Source organism: Chiloscyllium plagiosum, chromosome 17, assembly GCF_004010195.1.
Source record: "Chiloscyllium plagiosum isolate BGI_BamShark_2017 chromosome 17, ASM401019v2, whole genome shotgun sequence".
In the NCBI taxonomy this organism is placed as follows: Eukaryota; Metazoa; Chordata; class Chondrichthyes; order Orectolobiformes; family Hemiscylliidae; genus Chiloscyllium; species Chiloscyllium plagiosum.
This window is the reverse complement of record NC_057726.1, coordinates 629453-644952: the sequence shown is the minus strand read 5'-3', so window position 1 is coordinate 644952 and position 15500 is coordinate 629453. Positions and strand designations below refer to the sequence as shown.

Sequence of the window (15500 nt, the reverse complement as noted above, 5' to 3'; positions counted from 1 at the left end):
GGTTTCTGAGAAAGTAAAGTACTATGGATAAAGAAGCAAAAACATTGAGTAAAAGGATAATAAGGGAGAGAGTAGGGCTCATTAAAGATCACAGTGGTAATTTGCTCATGGAACCAGAGGACATAGATGGGGTTCCAAATGAATACATTGTGTCAGTGTTCACTCATTAGAGGGACAATACACATATAGAAATCAGGTAGAAAGAGTAAGACCATAAGATTATAGGAGTATAATTAGACCATTTGGCCCATCATGCCTGCTCCACCATTCGATCACGCCTGACATCTTTCTGAACCTCATTCTCCTACTTAAAGAAATTAGCATCAACAGGGAAGCTAGTCTCAAAGAGTATGATGCTCGAAAACCACAGCTGGTCAGGCAACATCCGAGGGGCAGGAGATTCAACGATTTGAACATAAGCTCTTCATCAGGAAATATGAAGAGGTTATGTTTGAAACATTGACTCTCCTGCCCCTTGGATGCTGCCTGACTGGCTGTGCTTTTCCAGCACCAAGGTTCTCAACTCTGATCCCAAGCATCTTCAGTCCTCACTTTCTCCCAGAGAAGATAGTCTGACAGACTTAAATGCAGAGATGGAAATGTGTTGCTGGAAAAGCGCAGCAGGTCAGGCAGCATCTAGGGAACAGGAGAATCGACGTTTCGGACATTAACCCTTCTTCAGGAACCCGCACAGACTTAAATGCAGATCAATCTTCAGAGCTAGAGAAGCGTATTTCAGATTGTTGAGTGAAACAAAGAGTGTACTGGCAATAATTTTCAGTCCCTCTCTGGCCACAGGAGATTGGAGGAAAGCCAATGTGATACCATTGTTCAAGAAGTGAGCAAGGGATAAACTAGAGGCCATCAGAAAACTATAGGCCATCAGTCTAAACTCATTGGTGAGTCAACGATTGGAAGCAATTGTGAGGGACAGCATTATTCTGTTCTTTGAGAGGCAGGGATGAATTAAGAACAATCAGCAAGGATTTGTAATGTGGAGGTCATGTTTGATCAACGATTGAATTTTTTGAGGAGGTAATCAGGTGTGTAGATGCAGGCAATACTTTTGATGTAGTCTACTTAGGTTTCGGCAAGGCTTTCAATAAGATCTTGACTGTGAGACTAATAACAAAGGTAAGAGCCCATGGGATCCAAGGAAGTTTGGCAAATTGTACCCAGAATTGGCTGAATGGCAGGAAGCACAGGGTGATGATTGAGGGGTGTGTTTGTGACTGGCAGCCTGTGCCCAGAGGGATTCTGCAGAAATCAGTGAGGCCCTTGTTTATGGTTTATGTAAATGATTTAGACTTGAATGTAGGAGTATTGATCAGTAAGTTTGAGCTGAATGCAAAAGTTGGTGGGTTGGTAAGTGGTGAGTAGGATATAGGTGCGCTAGTTAGATGAGCTGATCAGTGTTTTTGACCTCTATTACTTAAGAATTGAAGGGCTATGGGAAAGCACAGGAAAGTAATTCATTGAAAGAGCTGGCATTTTTCATAGAGTGTAACAGTTTGTCTATGTAGCATAAGATTTGATGAGTTAGCAGTAATAAAGTTTAATGGACTTCTCTTTCCTTCTCTGTCTGGCAGGTCGTGTACTTTCTTTGGCTTGGCACAAGTCAGGTACAATGATTGCAACAGGATCACTGGATGTTATCCAAGTTCTAGATGTGAAGTCTGGTAAGTTGTGAGATATGGAAGTGCAGTACATGACAAGTCACACAGAACAAACTAGCTTACACAATATATACAAATAATAACAAGAGGGTGCTATTGCTTTCTTCTTAACTAATATGTTACGCAAATGTTCAAAATTCGTGCAACTCGTATACATTTCTTGTTTTTCATTTATTTATGAAATTAATTAACTAATTGACTAAGTAGGTGGCATGACGTACAGGTTTGATTCCAGCCTCGGGTGACTATCTGTGTGGAGTTTGCACATTCTCCCCCATCTGCGTAGGTTTCCTCCAGGTGCTCCGGTTTCCTCCTACAGTCCAAAAACCTGCAGGTCAGATAAATTGGCCATGCTAAATTGCCCATCGTGTTAGGTGCATTACTCGGAGGGAAATGACTCTAGGTGGGTTACTCTTCGGAGGGTCGGTGTGGACTTGTTGGACCAAGGGCCTGTTTCCACACTGTAGGGAATCTAATCTAAACTGTTACCACCCTGATGTGAGGATGGCCAGAAAATCAAGCTCCACTTCTGCGCAAACTATACCAGAAATGCAAATGTTTATGTAATCACAAAAATGGTTACTTTATTTTTCTTTTCTTTTTAATTACTACTGTCTAGAACAAAAGAGGTGTTAAAAAAACCAAAATAACTGGCAAAACTCAGATATGGCAGCAGATTTAAATTGTTTCGCACAAACTGTATACTTTTCGAAATGCTGGAGTACCTTCTTCAGTTAATCAGTATGTGTGTCTCTATTTGGAGCTGAAATAATTATATAGAGGCTGAGGCTAATGCTCTGGGGAACATAGGTGTGAATCTCACCATGGCAGATCGTGAAATTCAAATTCAATAAAATCTGAATGAATAAAGCAGCATTTGGGTGGCTCAGTGGTTAGCCCTGCTGCCTCACAGCGCCGTGTTTGATTCCAGCCTCTGATGACTGTGTGGAGTTTGCACATTCTCCCCGAGTCTGCATGGATTTCCTCCGGGTGCTCTGGTTCCTCCCACAGTCCAAAGGTGTGCATGTTAGGTGAATTAGCCATGGGAAATTGGCCACAGTGCTCAGGGATGTGTAGGTTAGGTATGTTAGTCAGGGGTAAATGTAGAGTAATGGGGAATGGGTCTTTGGAGGGTCGGTGTGGACCTGTTGAGCCGAAGGGCTCATTTCCACACTGTAGGGGTTCTATGAAAGCTAGTCTACTAGTGATTGTCATGAAAATTTGTCTGGTTCATAAATGTTCTTTTACAGAAAGAAATCTACCAGTCTTATCTGGTCTGCCTAAATGTGACTCCAGACCCATAGCAATTGGTGGACTCTTAACTGCCCTCTAATGGTCTAGAGAGTCACTCAGTTCAAGGGCAACTGGGGATGGACAACAAACCAGCCTTGCCAGGGACACTACATCCTGTGTAAAAATAAAAGAAATCCAGATAATACACTACTCCTTGCCTTAAAACGTTCAGTTCATCACCCATTGGAATATTCCAAGAGTTGGAGAAGGACCAGAAGCCACCTTATGAAATTGAAGATTCATGTAGATATTAATAGTCAAAAAGATGTTGACCTATCTGCTAATTCAAGTTGCATATAGGCATTCGCCAGATCTAATTTCAAAAAAATCTGGCCCCTTGACAATATACCACACCTATTCACATTCTAAATTCATGGTCTGGACGAAGGAACTTGGCATTGTTGCCACGTTTGCAGATGACCTAAAGGTGGAGGGGCAGGTATTGTTGAGGAAGTGGGAAGACTGCAGAAGGCCTTGGACATACTAGGTGAGTGGGCAAAGTAGTGGCAGATAGAATACAGTTTGGCAAGTATAAAGTTACATGTTTTGATAGGAAGAATACAGGAGTAGACTATTTTCTAAATAGGGAAAACCTTCAGAAATCTGAAGCACAAAGAGACTTGGGAGGCCAAGTTCAGGACTTCCTTAAGATTAACATACAATTTCAGTTTGTGTGTGCATGAGAGTTTGTGTGATGGAGTATAAGCTGTGAGAGGGTGTGTGAGTGTGTAGGGGTGTGTGCATGCGCGTGCGCATCAGAGAGAGCATGTGTATGAGAGAGGGTCTATGAGAGTGTGTAGTGAGGTCACCTGTCGTGCGACATGAACCCAAGTTCCCGGTTTAGGCTGTCCTCATGGGATACAGACAGACTCTAACCTCACACCTTTAATGCATTATCTGAGCAAAGATGTCACTTTTTTAAAAAATATAAAACCTTAAATTATCTCGAGAATGTGACTTAAAAGAAGTTCTGGGATTTACATATTAATGAACCAAAACATTGAACATTACAGCACTGTCACCCCTCAATTTAAAGCTATGTCCGCTCGTGCTAGCCATCACCATCTGAGGAAAAAGGCTCTCACTGTCCACCCTATCTAACCCTCTGATTATCTTATATGTCTCAATTAAGTTACCTCTCAACCTCCTCTTGAATGAAAACAGCCTCAAGTGCCTCAGCCTTTCCTCGTAAGACCTCCCCCCCCCCCCCAATAACAGGCAACATTCTAATAAATCTCCTCTGAGCCCTTTCCAAAATTTACACATCCTTCCTATAAAGCGGTGACCAGAACTGTACACAATACTCCAAGTTTGGTTGCACTAGAGTTCTGTACAGCTGCATTATGACCTCATGGCTCTGAAACTCAGTCCCTCTACCAATAAAACCTAACATGCGTGTGTCTTCTTAACAACCCTATCAACCTGGGTGGTAATTTTTAGAGATCTAAAGCACACCTAAACTCCAACAATGAACAAATTAACAGAATCACAAACAAACCGAACAATTCCCTAACTAGTCCCCAATAAAAGAAAATCCTAATTGTATGCTGTTCAAATAAAATAAAGTCCTCCTTATATAGCAAAAAAGTGGAATTTCGTCTCCTAAAATTGCAACTAGAATATGTCTTCAGGAATGCTCAATGCCCTCTCCACTGATCTTCTTTCAGGAATGCCGTCTCATTCGAATTCATGCATCAGGAACACCTGTCTCTGTCGAATTCTCATGTAGGAATGTTCTCTCTGAATTTTACTGTCTGGAATATTAGCTAAGAGTCCTGCAGCAGCATCTTTATTAATTAGATGGTGTTTTGTTCGAGAGCTGAAAGTTGTTATCATCGTGCAGATAACACTTGACACTCACTATTACTCACGGTTATGGTTTGAATTGTTTTAGTCCTGAATAGCAGTCAGTCATGCAAATTGGTCATTTTGGTGGTCTGATTGGGATTTTACATAGTTATACAGATGGTGATGTATGTGGAACAGTGTCATGTTCCTAGTTAAGGCATTACACATACAAGTGTTGTTGAAGGTCAATTTTGGCAATGTCAGCAAGTTACCACAAATGCCCTCACTTTTTAAAAGTAGACAGGCAGGAGCCTGGAAGAACACAGCAAGCCAGGCAGCTTCAGGAGGTGGGGAAGTCGACATTTTGGGTGTAACCCTTCAGTCCTGAAGAAGGACTTTGGATTTCAGCATCTGCAGTTTTATTTTTGTCCCACTTTTTAAAGTGCGCACAAATGTGTCTCATAATGCTGTCTTAAAATTACCCAAAATCACTTGAATGGACAACTTTTCCAAAGCCACAATGATCCTTCCAACATCCTCACAGGGGAACTGATCCTTGTTCCAAGCAAGTAGCTGTCTGCATCCTAAAATGGTTTGAGACTGCTCAAACTTGTATAAAATGTTGACAGTGGCATATCTTATTATGTAGAAGAAGCAAGAAAATTCTTGTGTTTCAGACACTTGTGGGCTGCTCAGTCAGAAATATCACCCTTTCCCTTTACCTCCCTGCATGATTTAAGAGCCAGATTAAGAGGAACATCCAAATGTTGTTTCCACTGGAAACACCTCTCGAGCTTCCCCATGAGTGGCGAGTGAAAAGATAATGTATACATCCAAATTGGGATTGTTTGTGACTTGGCAGTGGTGGTATTCCCAAAGTCAAAACAGTGGCACTTTTAAAAGGGAGAAAGACAGACAAGGGCAGTGAGCACATAGTCTGTAAGGGAGAGAGAGAAAGAAACCTACACTGCTAACTGACACAGCAGTCAATCTGCGCAGTTGCTGCATTTGCTGTTTGAATTCATGTATCACTGGACATCGTAGTGTGTCTTGGAAAAATGCACAAACAGCGTAATTCAGAACTGATCTTGGAGGAACCTGTTTGGGAGAGGTCACAGCACAGAAACAGATAAGTGAATAGTTTTAAGTATAACCTTGCTGTAAATCCATAATAGTGAGTAGAATGGGTTCTTTCTTGATTATGTTTTATTGAAATCTGTCTCTTGATCAAATTTTAAAAATATAAGCCATAAGTATTAAGTTAGCTTGGAGCAGTGTTTTGTAGAGCAATAAGACGGTGCTATTTTCTGGGTCTGTAGATTGGAAGGAGCAAAATGGCCTTGAGTAGAGTGATATGCTGTGGTTCTGTTCGCCAAGCTGGAAATTTTTGTTGCAAACGTTTCGTCCCCTGTCTAGGTGACATCCTCAGTGCTTGGGAGCCTCCTGTGAAGCGCTTCTGTGGTGTTTCCTCCGGCATTTATAGTGGCCTGTCCCTGCCGCTTCCGGTTGTCAGTTTCAGCTGTCCGCTGTAGTGGCCGGTATATTGGGTCCAGGTCGATGTGTTTGTTGATGGAGTTTGTTGATGGAAGCGGCAGGGACAGGCCACTATAAATGCCGGAGGAAACACCACAGAAGCGCTTTACAGGAGGCTCCCAAGCACTGAGGATGTCATCTAGACAGGGGACGAAACTTTTGCAACAAAAACTTCCAGCTCAGCAAACAGAACCACAGCGACGAGCACCTGAGCTACAAATCTTCTCACAAACTTTGAGTAGAGTGATATGCTGTTCTTGTCGGATGTGGGAGTTTTGAGAGAGTTTATGGGTTACTGAGGATTATATCTGCAATAAATGTCATTGGTTGTGAATCCTGTCAGATCAAATGGATTGGTTGTAAAGACCGTTAGAGGCAATGAGGAATTTACAAGAGCCAGAGGTGTGATGGATGGCAATTATAGGAAGGGAGAAAAGCTGCACATACAGTTAGGTAGATGGGCTAATTCCAAGAAAGGTAGGAGAGGTAGGTAGGCAGTACAGGAGTCTTCTGTGGCTGTCCCCATTTCAAACAAGTATGCTGTTTTAGAAAATGTAGCGGGTGATGGACTTTCAAGGAAATGTAGCACGACCAGCCAAGTTTCTGGTATCGAGACAGGCTCTAATGTAATGAGGGGTACATCGGGTTCCAAACGATCGATTGTGTTAGGGGACTCTCTAGTCGGAGACACAGACAGATGGCCACCAGTGGCCACCACTGTGGCCACCAGTGAAAAATCAGAATGGTGTGTTGCTTTCCTGGTGCCAGGATCAAGCATGTCTCAGAGGGTGCAGAACGTTCTCAAAAGGGACGGGACCAGCAGGAGGTCATTGTCCACATTGGTACCAATGACCTAGGAAGGGAAAGCGATGAGATTCTGAAGGGACATTATAGAATGTCAGACAGGAATTTAAAAAGCAGGTCCTCACGGGTAGTAATATCTGGACTATTCCCGGTGCTACGAGCTAGTGAGGGTAGGAATGGAAAGATAGAGCAGATGAATGTGTGGCTGAGGAGCTGGTGTATTGGAGAAGGATTCACATTTTTCGATCATTGGAATCTCTTCTTGGGTAGAAGTGACATGTACAATAGGGTTGGTTTGCACCTAAATTGGAAGGGGATTAATATACTGGCAGGGAGATTTGCGAGAGCTGCTCGGGAGAATTTAAAATAGTAAGGTGGGGGGGGAACCGAGACCCAGGGAGATAGTGAGGAAAGAGATCAATCTGAGACTGTACAGTTGAGAAAAGAAGTGAGTCAGTCAGGGTATGCAGGGACAAAGTAGAGAATAAGGTAAGACTGATAAATTAAACTGCATTTATTTCAATGCAAGAGGCCTAAGACGGAAGGCAGATGAATGCAGGGCAAGGTTAGGAACATTGGACTGGAATATCATAGCAATTACAAAAATGTGGATCAGGGATGGACAGGACTGGCAGCTTAATGTTCCGGGATATAAATGCTACAGGAAGGATGGAAAGGGAGGCAAGAGAAGAGGGGGAGTAGCGTTTTTGATAAGGGATAGCATTACAGCTGTACTCAGGGAGGATATTCCTGGAAGTACATCCAGGGACATTATTTGGGTGGAACTGAGAAATAAGAAAGGAAAGATCACTTTATTGGAATTGTATTATAGGTGCTTTAATAGTCAGCAGGAAATTGAGAAACAAATTTGTAAGGAGATCACCGTTAACTGTAAGAAGGATAGGGTGGTCATGGTTGGGGATTTTAACTTTCCAAACGTTGACTGGGACTGCCAAAGTGTTAAAGGTTTAGATGGAGAGGAATTTGTTAAGCATATATAAGAAAACATTGAGTCAGTATGTGCACATACCTACTAGAGAAGGTGCAAAACTTGACCTACTCTTGGGAAATAAGGCAGGGCAGGTGACTGGAGTGTCAGTGGTGGAGCACCTTGGGGCCAGTGAACATAATTCAATTAGTTTTAAAATATTGATGGAAACGGATGGATCAGATCTAACAGTTGAAGTTCTAAATTGGAGGATGGCTAATTTTGATGGTATTCGGCAAAAACTTTCAAAAGCTGATTGGGGGCAGATGGCTGGAAAATGGGAAGCCTTCAGAAATGAGATAACAAGAGTGCAGAGACAGTATATTCCTGTTAGGGTGAAAGGAAAGGCTGGTAGGTATATGGAATGTTAGATGACTAAAGAAATTGAGGGTTTGGTTAAGAAAAAGAAGGAAGTGTATGTCAGGTATAGACAGGAGAGATTGAGAGAATCCTTAGAATATAAAGGCAGTAGGAGTATAATTAAGAGGGAAATCAGGAGGGCAAATAGGGTTTTTACAAATACATGAAGGACAAAAGGGTAACGAGGGAGCAAATAGGGACCCTCAAAGATCGGCAAGGTAGCTTTTGTGTGGAGACGCAGGAGATGGGGGAAGAAACTGATGCAAAATGAGTATTTTGCATCAGTATTTACTGTGGAGAAGGACATAGAAGATATAGAATGTGGGGAAATAAATGGTGACATCTTGAAAAATGTCCATATTACAGAGGAGGAAGTGCTGGATGTCTTGAAATGCATAAAGGTGGATAAATCCCCAGGATCTGATCAGGTGTACCCTAGACCTCTGTGGGAAGCTAGGGAAGTGATTGCTAAGCCTTTTACTGAGATATTTGTATCCTCAATAGTCACAGGTGAGGTGCCAGAAGACTAGAGCTTGGCTAACGTGGTACCATTATTTAAGAAAGGTGGTAAGGAAAAGACAGACAACTATCAACCGGTGAGCCTGACATCGGTGGTGGGCAAGTTGTTGGTGGGAATCCTGAAGGACAAGATGTATATGCATTTAGAAAGGCAAGGACTGATTAGGGATAGTCAACATGGCCTTTGTGCGTGGGAAATCATGTCTCACGAACATGATTGAGTTTTTTTTAAAAGTAACAGAGGATTGATGAGGGCAGAGCAGTAGATGTGATCTATATGGACTTAATAAGGCGGTCGACAACGTTCTCCATGGGAGACTGGTTAGCAAGTTAGATCTCATGGAATACAGGGAGAACTAGCCATTTGGATACAGAACTGGCTCAGAGGCAGAAGACAGAGGGTGGTGGTGGTGGTGGTGGAGGGTTGCTTTTCAGACTGGAGGCCTGTGACCAGTGGAGTGCCACAAGGATCAGTACTGGGTCCTCTATTTTCGTCATTTATATAAATGATTTGGATGTGAACATAGGAGATATAGTTAGTAAGTTTGCAGATGACACCAAAATTGGAGGTGTCGTGGACAGCGAAAAAGGTTACCTCAGATCATAATGGGATCTTGATCAAATGGGCTGAGGTGTGGCAGGTGGAGTTTAATTTAGATAAATGTGAGGTGCTGCATTTTGGGAAAGCAGATCAGAGCAGGACTTGTACTTAATGGTAATGTCTTGAGGAGTGTTGTTGAACTAAGAGACCTTAGAGTGCGGGTTCATAGCTCCTTGAAAGTGGAGTCGTAGGATATATAGGATAGTGAAGAAGACGTTTGATATGTTTTTCTTTATTGGTCAGAGCATTGAGTATAGGAGGTGGGAGGTCATGTTGCAGCTATAAAGGACATAGGTTAGGCCACTTTTGGAATATAGGCAAAAGTGAGTACTGCAGATGCTGGAAACCAGAGTCGAGATTAGAGTGGTGCTGGAAAAGCACAGCAGATCAGGCAGCATCCAAGGAGCAGGAACATCGACACTTCGGGCAAAAGCCCTTCATCAGGAATTCCTGAGGAAGGGCTTTTGCCCAAAATGTCGATTTTTCCCTGCTCCTCGGATGCTGCCAGACCTACTGTGCTTTTCCAGCACCACTGTAATCTACACTTTTGGAATATTGTGTGAAATTCTGGTCTCCTATCAGAAAGATGTTGTGAAACGTGAAAGGGCTCAGAAAAGATTTACAAGGATGTTGTCAGGGTTGGAGGATTTGAGCTACAGGGAGAGGCTGAATAGGCTGGGGCTGTTTTGCCTGGAGCGTCAAAGGCTGAGGGGTGACCTTCTAGAGGTTTATAAAATCATGAGGAGCATGGATAGGATAAATAGAGGAAGTCTTTTCCCTGGGGTGGGGGAGTCCAGAACTAGAGGGCATAGGTTTAGGGTGAGAGGGGAAAGATATAAAAGAGAACCTAGGCCAACTTTTTCATGCAGAGGGTGATGCGTGTATGGAATGAGCTGCTAGAGGAAGTGTGGAGGCTGGTATAATTGCAACATTTAGAAGGCATCTGGATGGGTATATGAATAGGAAGGGTTTGGAGGGATATGGGCCAAGTGCTGGTAAATAGGACTAGACTAGGTTGGGATATCTCGTCAGGATGGACGGGTTGAACCGAAAGGTCTGTTTCCGTGCTGTACAACTCTGACTCTGTGCTGCTTCTCAGCTGTAATGGTCATAGGTTTAAGAAATGCTGGGTGAATTATAGCAGTGCGTCTTATTGATAGGGCTCTGAATCACATTGCTACCTCCTTCCCTCCTCTTCTTTTGTTTCTTCTTTTTGGCGGCTCCTGTCTCCTGTTGAAACTCAAAAAAGTTGAGGTGCACTCAAACCAACTCAGCTTCACTGAGAGCCAAGCTAAATAGTTTTTTTTTAAAAAGTGTTAGATCACTCTGTTTTTGTGTTTGCCCAGTGTTTCTGCGGTACTTTTTCTGCCCTGGGCCTGTGCTTCAGACTATGGCATTTACATGAATCTTGCTTCCTCCAGATTTCTCTACTCATGCCAGTTAATTATTCCTTATCTCTCCAGGTCATTGCACACGTCGTATTTTTGTTGATCGTGGTGAAGCGGTTTCGATCAGGCGAGAATGTGTGGTATGGAGTCTCTGTTTTCTCAGCAATTACTCCATCGTGAGTGCAGATTCAGCAGGGAAAATACAGTTCTGGGACTGGCAGACAGAAACTCTGCTGAAAACACATCCGGTCACTAAATGTGACGTGCTGACACTTTCAGTGAACCAGGTGAGAGCAGATCTTTGTATTGTCAGTCTCTGTTGCTGTTCGAGTGGCAGCTGACTCACTTTTAATATCTGTTCACCATCACGTTATAGACAATAGGTGCAGGAGTAGGCCATTCTGCCCTTCGAGCCTGCACCACCATTCATTATGATCATGGGTGATCATCCTCAGTCAGTGTCCTGTTCCTGCCTTATTTCCATAACCCTTGATTCCACTATCCTTGAGAGCTCTATCCAACTCTTTCTTAAACGAATCCAGAGACTGGGCCTCTACTGCCCTCTGGGGCAGAGCATTCTACACACCTACCACTCTCTGGGTGAAGAAGTTTCTCCTCATCTCTGTCCTAAATGGCCTACCCCTTATTTTTAAGCTGTGTCCTCTGGTTCGGAACTCACCCATCAGCGGAAACATGTTTCCTGCCTCCAGAGTGTCCAATCCTTTAATAATCTTATATGTCTCAATTAGATCCCCTCTCAGTCTTCTAAACTCAAGGGTATACAAGCCCAGTTGCTCCAATCTTTCAACATAAGATAGTCCTGCCATTCCAGGCATTGACCTCGTGAACCTACGCTGCACTCCCTCAATAGCCAGAATGTCTTTCCTCAAATTTGGACACCATATTGGACACCAGATTTGTCCTCAAATTTGGACACCAGAACTGCACACAGTATTCCAGGTGCGGTCTCACCAGGGCCCTGTACAGCTGCAGAAGAACCTCTTTGCTTCTATACTCAATCCCTTTTGTTATGAAGGCCAGCATGCTATTAGCCTTCTTCACTACCTGCTGTACCTGCATGCTTGCCTTCATTGACTGGTGTACAAGAACACCCAGATCTCTTTGTACTGCCCCTTTATCTAACTTGACTCCATTTAGGTAGTCATCTGCCTTCCTGTTCTTGCCACCAAAGTGGATAACCATACATTTATCCACATTAAACTGCATCTGGCATGCATCTGTCCACTCAACTAACCTGTCCAGGTCACCCTGTAATCTCCTAACATCCTCCTCACATTTCACCCTGCCACCCAGCTTAGTCTCATCAGCAAATTTGCTAATTTTACTATTAATACCATCTTCTATATCATTAATGTATATTGTAAAAAGTTGCGGTCCCAGCACTGATCTCTGTGGTACCCCACTGGTCACCGCCTGCCATTCCGAAATGGAGCTGTTTATCACTACTCTTTGTTTTCTGTCAGCCAACCAATTTTCAATCTAAGTCAGTATTTTGCCCCCAATACCATGCGCCCTAATTTTGCTCACTAACCTCCTATGTGGGACTTTAAGGAGAAAGTGAGGACTGCAGATGCTGGAGACCAGAGCTGAAAATGTGTTGCTGGAAAAGCGCAGCAGGCCAGGCAGCATCCAGGGAACAGGAGAATCGACGTCCTGAAGAAGGGCTTATGCCCGAAACGTCGATTCTCCTGTTCCCTGGATGCTGCCTGACCTGCTGCGCTTTTCCAGCAACACATTTTCAGCTATGTGGGACTTTATCAAAGGCAAGCTGTGTTCTACACTCTGCTGATGGGAATTTTGCTTTCTGCAGACTGAAGACAGCATTGTTGCTGGAACCTCTGAGGGAACTGTTGTCCAATTTCAGCTGATTGCAGTAAAGTCAGGAGCTGTTGATACTCAATGGGTTCGTACGAAGACTTTTAAACATCATTCCCATGATGTGAGGGCTGTCATTCATACCAAGTCTGCGCTTATCTCGGGTGGTGAGTGGATAAAATCTTTTCTGTTAGATGAGCTACGCAGTGGAATTTTTACCTCAACTCCTTTCCTCCTTTCTTCTGGGTAAGGTTTGGATGCCCAGCTTGTCATTCGTCCCCTGATGGACCTTGTGGAAACCAAGTCATACGAAGCTGCTCTCCGCAAAATCCTCTTCCCACACGTAAGTGTTTACTGCAGGTGCTGTGAGCTGTTTCTATCCGCACCCAATTACTCCACCACATTGATCAAGAAATGGAGTACCAATTTGTACTCTGGACTGTGGAGCTCATGAATAAATGCAGTCATAGTCTGTAAATGTTTGCAGGAGGGGATTGGGAAACTGTAGTAATGAGCCTCTATTATTGCTAACAGATACAGGCTGGGGTCAGTTTATAATTAGCAGTGGATAAATGGTGCATAAGGTTTTATAAACATTCAGAGGGTAGAAGAACAGGTGCTTGGAGTAGTTTGAGTTACTTTAAGCAGTATAGATTTGTAAAAGCTGGACTATGCTTGACTAACCTTAATTTATTTTTCTTGAAGTAACAGGTTGATGAAGGTAGTGCAGTGAATGTTGTCGAAATTAATTTTTAGAAAGTCTTTGTAAAAATAACATTTAACAAAATTGAGGAGAGTCAATGTCCGCTTAGATACAAAATTGGCTTCAAACTAAACAGGGAACTGTGGTAAAGGATTGTTTATCAGACTGGAGGATGGGAAACAGTATGTTCTCAAGGATCACTGCTGGAATCACTGCTTTTTGATGTGTATGTTTTCATCTTGCACTAATCAGGACTGATGTGCGAAAACCAGATTTAGGAAAGGAAAGCAATTTATAGAGCACAAGAAGACTGTTGATTATCATGGCAAATTAGTGGGAACTGTTAACTGTCAATCTTGGTTCGCTGATTAATTAGAATCCGTACTGTGTGTAAACAGACTCTTTGGCCGGACAAGTCCACACCGGCCCTCTGAAGAGTATCCCACCCAGACCCATTCTCCTACATTTACCCCTGACCCATGCACCTAACCGACATATCCCTGAACACTATGGGGAATTTAGCATGGCCATTTCACCTAACCTGCACATCTTTGGATTGTGGGAGGAAACTGGAGCACCCAGAGGAAACCCACACAGACACGAGGAAAATGTGCAAACTTCACACAGACAGCTGCCTGAGGCTGGAATCGAACCTGGGTGCTGTGAGGCAGCAGTGCTAACCACGGTGCCACTGTGCCGCCCCACAGTGATTAAACCTAAACAGGTAGGTATCCTCTGATTCGAGTATTGGTATGCAAAATGCAACAGGGATTGACATCACTGTAACCATTGCAGTAAGGGCAAAAAGCAGCAAGATATGAATAAATTCTTGTCTCCTACAAAGAATGTGTGAACATGTGTAGCTTCCAGTACGCACAAATGAGTCATTCTGTGTGCCCAATGACAATCCGAACTAAAAACCAAGAAAACTGTGGATACTGTAAATCAGAGATAAAAATAGAAATTGTTGGAAATGCTCAGCAGGTCAAGTGAGGTTCTGAGGAAGGGACACTCAACCTGAAATGTTAACTCTGATTTCTCTCCACAGATGCTTGACTAACCTCCCTTGACCTGCGGAGCTTTTCCAACAATTTTTTAAAACAGGGTAAAATTTCAAAATTTGATGATAAACTTGGAGATATGTCTGACAGTGAGGATAATAGCAATTGATTGCAATTGGACTTAGCATTAGAATAGACAAACAAGTATCATTTGGAATTTAGGGTAAGGAGACAAGGTCTTTTCCCTGGGTTCATGGAGTCCAGAACTAGAGGGCATAGGTTTAGGATGAGAGGGGAAAGATATAAAAGAGGCAAAAGGGGCAACTTTTTCACACAGAGGGTGGTACGTGTATGGAATGAGCTGCCAGAGGAAGTGGTGGAGGCTGGTACAATTGCATCATTTAAGAGGCATCTGAATGGGTATATGAATAGGAAGGGTTTGGAGGGATATGGGTCTGGTGCTGGCAGGTGGGACTAGATTGGGTTGGGATATCTGGTCGGCATGGACGGGTTGGACCGATGGGTCTTTTTCCATACTGTACATCCCTATGAGTCTTAAGTGTAAAGTGATGTATTTTGATAAAGCGATAGGAAGAAGTTGAGAGAAGTGATTACACCACAGTTGAAGAGGGTGAAGACATGACTGCCAAGCTGATTCTGTGGACTGCATGCATGATGTGAGAGGTTAGGGACTCTGGTGTAGCTGGCTTGTATAACTGCGGAAAGGGTGTACACGTTCAGCTTCTGACAGAGCATATTGCAGCACTTAAGAAAGAACTAGATGACCTCAGGCTCATCCGAGAGAACGAGATCTTTCTGGACAGGACCTTCAGCGAGGTTATTACACCGAGCATACCAGAAGAGAGTAGAAGGGAAAAGACGATGAGGAAGGCAGAGATGAGAAGAGTGCAAGAGACCCCAAGAGAAGTACCTGTCAGAAACAGGTTGAATCTCTTAGAAACTGTAGAGACAGACGTCACTGCCAGTCCGAGAGGTGGTCAGGTCTGCCA

The 15500-nt window shown here is 43.3% G+C and overlaps 1 protein-coding gene across 1 annotated transcript in view; it reads left to right on the top strand.

Annotated features, from left to right (window-relative positions):
* The window catches only part of utp4 (UTP4 small subunit processome component), a 70810-nt gene that overhangs the window by 24327 nt on the left and 30983 nt on the right, over nt 1-15500 (top strand). The window contains exons 4-7 of the mRNA XM_043706465.1: nt 1590-1679; nt 11026-11237; nt 12782-12953; nt 13038-13129. Of these exons, the coding sequence (XP_043562400.1) occupies nt 1590-1679; nt 11026-11237; nt 12782-12953; nt 13038-13129 (566 nt within the window). The remainder of the gene's footprint in view (nt 1-1589; nt 1680-11025; nt 11238-12781; nt 12954-13037; nt 13130-15500) is intronic.